This window comes from Otolemur garnettii, unplaced genomic scaffold, assembly GCF_000181295.1.
Source record: "Otolemur garnettii isolate 467f Iridium unplaced genomic scaffold, OtoGar3 scaffold00008, whole genome shotgun sequence".
Taxonomy (NCBI): domain Eukaryota; kingdom Metazoa; phylum Chordata; class Mammalia; order Primates; family Galagidae; genus Otolemur; species Otolemur garnettii.
Window position 1 is genome coordinate 12,493,965 of NW_003852403.1, and position 6,348 is coordinate 12,500,312.

The 6,348-nt window shown below is 33.1% G+C and overlaps 1 protein-coding gene across 5 annotated transcripts in view; it reads left to right on the forward strand.

Moving 5' to 3' along the window:
• The window catches only part of P4HA1 (prolyl 4-hydroxylase subunit alpha 1), a 78,261-nt gene that overhangs the window by 45,249 nt on the left and 26,664 nt on the right, over positions 1 to 6,348 (forward strand). For 3 of the 5 annotated variants that reach the window (XR_002771742.1, XM_003783566.3, XM_023509644.1), the window contains one exon: positions 1,758 to 1,828. Coding sequence is in view for 4 of the 5 variants with exons in the window: in XM_003783566.3 (XP_003783614.1) it covers positions 1,758 to 1,828 (71 nt within the window). In the remaining variant the exon portion in view is untranslated. Of the gene's footprint in view, positions 1 to 646; positions 718 to 1,757; positions 1,829 to 6,348 lie in introns of all 5 variants that reach the window. The other 2 variants (XM_003783567.3, XM_023509643.1) reach the window with 1 other exon arrangement.

Below are 6,348 nucleotides of genomic sequence, written 5' to 3' on the forward strand. Positions count from 1 at the left end.
GTTAATCAATAATTTTAATGGCCATAAAATTTCATGCTATTTCTTTTTTTTTAAAAGTTTGAAATTATTATCTATCCTGTTATCTTTTTCTTAACCATTTTTAACATTTATGAGTTATTTTTTGTCTGCCTTTGTACTCAGTCCAAGATTATTTCACTGTATTTTACTGAGTAGACTATCTTGAAAGAAGAGAAGATTAATCTTAAAATGAATTTTAAACAACATTAACCTTTGCAAACAATTTCATCACAAAAAAGAAAATTAAAATCAAACTTTTTGGAATGGATCATTAACCTCAAATAGCCACTCTTACAACTATAAATTAGACTTCAAATTTTAGATATTTTTCCTTTTTTTATGTTCTATCCTCTAACCATTGAAAGAAATTTAATTTCTAAGCTCTTCCATTTGTGCATAAATGCAAAACAAAGTAATTTTTTAAAAATACAAAACTCTAAAAAACCACTGGCTTTCAAGGCTCAGCACAAGGTGACTGGAAGAATATAGTTATTTTCTATTTTCATCCTCCTTTGTAAAACAACAACAACAACAAACCCCCACCCCCACCCCAGAATTCTGTCTGGTTGGATAAATGTGACTAAGTTTTTGTCTTGTAATGCAACTATTTTGATGGTTGGCTTCACAGCTGAGGCGAGCCACCATTTCAAACCCAATAACAGGAGACTTGGAGACGGTACATTACAGAATTAGTAAAAGGTAAGAGATGTGTATGCTGCATATTTTGCCCTCTAATGAGTGTTTTGTACATCCTGCAGGAACTATTATTCATTTAAGGGAAGTAGGTCATTTTCAGTCTCCAGCTCAAGTCACCACCACTCTGTATATAAACGGGAACGCATGAATAAACTGCTTTGTGTTTCACAGGTCTTTCCCTTTAACTAGAAGTTCTGTTTTTAATCTTTAATTGGTATGTTATTTTTATTTTATTTTTAGAGGAATAATATGCTTTGTATCTTTATTCAGATCAGGTATCAGATATTCAGGAAATGGCCTGATTGATACTTGTTTTCTTTTCCCCTTTTGTTGCCAAATGGGGAAATACAAAGAAGCAGCCTGGTTACTCTTGCTTCTGCATTTGTCTTCCATTCATAAATGTTGCAGTGAGTCACATCATCCTTCATGGTGATTGTGTTGGCATTTGTTCATATGTCTTATAAAATACCCTTGTCATTACAAAGTAGTCTGCATTCCTCTTATTGGAGTATTTTATTTGATTAAACTCACTGACTCAAAAAACTTGGCAATGAAAATAATAGAGATATGCTCTGAACTCAGTCTTCCAGAAATTACTTGTGAACTTAGTTGCCTTTTGCTTTGCCAGAGAGATTTAAAAATGGATTTTTGCAGTTAGAGTTTTAAAAAATGAATTTTGGGGGGACTAATTTTTTTCTAAAGTATTTAAAGAACATTAAGCTTCTAGATCTGAGAAAGCTCCTGTGAAACCCAGTGCTATAAATCATTTACATACAGCTTCAAATGATTTAAAAAAAAAAAAAAGTGAAAGGACAATAAATCTATAACAAAAATTGGTCACCCATTTCTCTTGATTTGGAAGTGGCTGTTCTTATTGCCACCTTTCTAAATGTTTTTTTTTTTTTTTTTTGCGGATTTGAAACCATTACCATCCAGACCAATCTGAACCCTTCCAATCACCTGTGGCTTGGCAAAACAAAACAAACAAATCTCAAAATTGCCTGCTACTAGAGTAAGTCCTTGTCCTTTCTCTTTTTTTGTAGCTGAGCCGAGCTACAGTACATGACCCTGAGACTGGAAAATTGACCACAGCACAGTACAGAGTATCTAAGAGGTAAGGGAGTAATGGGTAGAACTTTAGTCATATTTGGACCATTTTCTTTCTTGGGAATCTAATTTTCACAAAGCCCATCATATGATTTTTAAGACCTAGATTAGGCATAGATAAATGAAGATATCTGTGCTTGAATTTTCATGATGGACTAATAAACAGATATAGTTATAGGGCATTTAATGGAGGTTTTCCAGAGTAACTTAGTAAATTACAAAATGCCTCATGACGTTACCCAAATTCTACCTAAGTAGGTTATGTTCTCTTATTAAAGTGTCAGAATTTCTTGAAGACCTTTTGTAGAAAAAGGCTTAATTTGGACTCTAGTAAAGTAGGGGTTTTAAAAAATCTTTGGGTCTTCTTATATCTGTAGGTATTGAAAAGGTAAATGCGTTGAGTGACTACATAACAAAACCTTTGCAAGGCTCAGCGCCTGTACCCAGTGGTTAGGCGCCGGCCACATATGCCGGGGCTGGTGGGTTTGAACCCAGCCTGGGCCTGCTAAACAACAGTAACGACTACAACAAAAAAATAGCTGGGCGTTGTGGTGGGCACCTGTAGTCCCAACTACTTGGGAGGCTGAGGCAAGAGAACCACTTAAGCCCAAGAGTTTGAGGTTGCTGTGAGCTGTGACACCATGGCACTCTACCAAGGGTGACAAAGTGCTCAAAACAAACATACAAACAAAAACCTTTGCAAGTCCTTCAGTTTCAAATTTCTTGCTTTTAAGAATGTTTAAAGAGAATCTAATTAGGTTATTAGTTGATAGATCACTAAAATAATTTTTAAAAATAGGTTACTGTGTTTAGGTATATAACTTCTAATGAGCTTACAGAATTGAGTGACATTATTCCAACCGAACTCTCACCTCTCATGAAAATAGAAATATCTTTATGCTAAATTCTGTCTTATTGTAAAAATAAGTAATGTTTACCCACAGGTGTAATAACTAATTAGAAATAAATTTATCTCATTAGAAGAGTTTTAATATATTTTTACTTTTTGGTAGTAATTGTTTAAATCTAGATTAATGTATATGTAATTGTAATAACATACATTCCTGGTTTTCTAACTGTCCTTATATACAACTACCTGCCCTTTTGCCCCAGTAAGTATGGGAGAGAAGAGATTTTTTTCCTCGTCCATCACTAGGTTCATGGCTAGGACTCCTATAACAAAAGATTAACAAGAGAAAAGCATGTACATTTATTTACTGTTAATTTTACATGACATAGTTGCCTTTAGAAATGGCCCAAAGAAACCTCTGTAATTTTATGCTAGGTTTCATGAAAAGTGGACAGCCAGACAAAACTATTGGTTGGAATATAATGTACTGGTAATAAACTGAAGGGCACTTAGCAAGGCCTGTTTGTTCACATACTTCTTGATGACTCTGTGAGGATAAAGAGATTTCTTTCCTCTAGGTAAAGGGATGATATTTCTGGACTGAAAGTGTTATAACTTAATTTTAGAGGCAGATCAGAGAAGGCTTTTATGGCTCTGCTGTTTCCTCAAATGCTAAGGTGCCATATTTTGGGGTAGAGTGCCCTGAACCTTGTCAGAAGACACGAAGAAAATTTAAATTTGTCATAATATGATTTTGATTTTAATCATAGGACCGATTATCCTTAAGGAGCACTAATAGATGGTAAGAATTTGCAGAAGCTAGTTTGAATAGACATATTTTGAGTTATGATTTACACTACTTCTGAACATTGTAATTAACCCTAATTTTAAGTAAAGCTAATTTTATATTCTACTATAGAAATTTATTCATGCCTGCAAAAATAAACACCTTATTTAAAAAAAGATAAACTTAAGCTGTTAAATATTTTATCAGATTATTGCAAGCTTTTAGACATTTTTACTGTCATACAGTTCATAAGAATCTCAGTTCTCCAGATTTCGATGCTTTTAGGAAGCATACGAAACGAAATTTCATGAATTCAGTGTTTTAGAAGACATTTTAGAGAAATTTCCTATTTGAACCTTTTGAAGAAATATCCAGCTCACAGAGTCAATAGACTTTTTTTTTTTTTTTAATTTTTAGTAGAGATGGGGTCTTGCTCTTGCTCAGGCTGGTCTCAAACTCCTGAGCTCAACTGATCCTCTTGCCTCAGCCTCTCTGAGTGCTAGGGTTACAGGCATGGGCCATCGTGCGCAGCTTAGAGTTGATAGACTATTGACAGCAAATCAGAAAACTGTTGGAAAGTTATTTATTTACAAAACTTATTTTTATTAGAAACTAAACATTTCTAAACATTTCAAACTTATTTTTTAAATATTCTGGTTTTATAGCTGTTAGAAGCACAACCATACTTTATGTTTTGTGGTATACGTTATAAATAGCTACAGAGGCATTTAGCCAGTAGTATTAGAAGCATTGGAACACTGTGAGAAAAACCAGAATAAATTCACTCAGTCTTGGCAAAGTATGCAATATTTGTGTATCTCTGTGTGTGTGTGCGTTTAAAACAACCTACTGAAAATGGAATTTAGAACAGTGACTTTAGTCTTTTAGAGAAAATTGCTCAGCAACCCTTTTAAAAACATATTTTAAAATATATATTGAGAGACAAATCTTTACTGTTAAATAATTTGCCCCTTTAAATATGTAGAATATTTTATATTTTAATAAATAAAATATTTTTACTGTTTTGAGAATTAAATAGCTATGTCAAGACATTTTCTACCCATCTCTATAAATCTGAATTTGAAGACTCCCTCAAATGAAATAAATAATTTATGGTTCCCTTTTAAATTATAAGACAATTTACAAGAAAAAGTCATCTCAAATGCAAAATGGAAGAAAATTTGTGCTCTGGTATTAATTTAATCTCTTTTGGTTTGGGAACATCTGTATTTTGGGATATTCAGAAGGGAATTTCAAATACGTGTATCCTTATTTTGAGAAATTTCTACAAGGTTACATCATCTTTTGTGGAAGTAAAAATTTGTTCCAGCACTCCAGCAAATAGAATTTGGCAAAATATGTGTGCAAATCCTTTACTGTTTTGAAAAAGTTTCTATTTATGTAATTGACCATCTGTTAAGTTTTGATAAGCCATCTCTGTCTTTTCAAGTATTAAAAAGAAATAAACAATTTACTACATTTTGTTAATGGAAAAGCTAATAATTTTGGCTAGATCAGAGAAATGGAATTTTAAGTGTTTAAAAGGTAAACATTCAGTTTTGTGCCCTAAAAAGACAGTTTAGTTACTAAAGTCCAGTTAAAGTAATATAAATAATAATGTATGCAACTAAACAATAATTTGTTTAGAATGGCAGAAAAAGCTTTTTCGATTCTGGTGGGCAAGTGGTTTTTATTTTAGTAATGATTTCCTACAATATTGTATTTAAGATTCATAAATGTAATATCCTTACAATATGAATTTATGCTTAAGATTTTATTTTACCTATATTACTAAGGAGCAAATTAATATTAAAGTATAATATTTTTATGTTATATGTATAAAAGAAATAGTTTTGAATGATTTCTGTTTTCTTTTGTTTTTTTCTTGAGATCTTGTTGTGTTATCCTGGCTAATCTCAGACTCCTGGGCTTCAGGGATACTGATATCTTACTCTCCCAAGTAACTGGGATTAGCTCAGTTTTTTATTTAATTGGCATAGCTTTTACCAAAACTACCCTCTCTCTAATGGGTTGAACAGTGGTTCACAGACTGAGGTAAATGAAATGTATGGGTCTGTATTATTAAGTGCATAATTACCTCGCCAAGAAACAAAGGGACTGGGTAAATTCCCAGTCTAGATGATTAGTCTGTGTTAATCATAGAACATTTAGAAAGGAATTATTGGAAAATTTGGCCCCTGCCACTTTGGGCCCTGAATTAATTTTCTAAAAAAACACATAGTGGTTGTATATTAACTAATTGGAAAGTTGATTGTTATAAGCTATGTTGATTTGAAGTAGAAGGTAGTCACAAAATTATATTACTGACATTTTTTTTCAGAGATTTTATAGCAGTCTCTGAATCTTTCATAATGGTATTATCTGTTTACTTGAACATGCCTTCACATTTCCAATATGTGAAATTTCCAATTTCACATATTGGAAATATAGTCAGACAGTGTGAGGATGTTGTTCTCTTGCTCAGAGCATTCCAGTGATTTTTTTGTAGACAAGAGTCTCATTTTGTCGCCCTTGTAGAGTGCTGTGGCATCACAGCTCACAGCAACCTCCAGCTCTTAGGCTTAGGTGATTCTGTAGCCTCAGCCTCCCAAGTAGCTGGGACTACAGGCGCCCGCCACAATGCCTGGCAAGCTGCCATCCTCGGTATATGGGGCCCATGCCCTACTCACTGAGCCACAGGGGCCGCCCATTCCAGTGATATTTTTAAAAAGCATATTAAAATAATAATAAAAAAGTTTTAATAGCAGAAACTCATTAAAAAGAGAAAAATGTAGAAATGTTACTCAAATTAAATGTACAACTTTGCTCTCAGGGCCTGTCATTAATGTGAAAAAGTAGATATTAGGGGCTAGTTTTTTTTTTTTTTTTT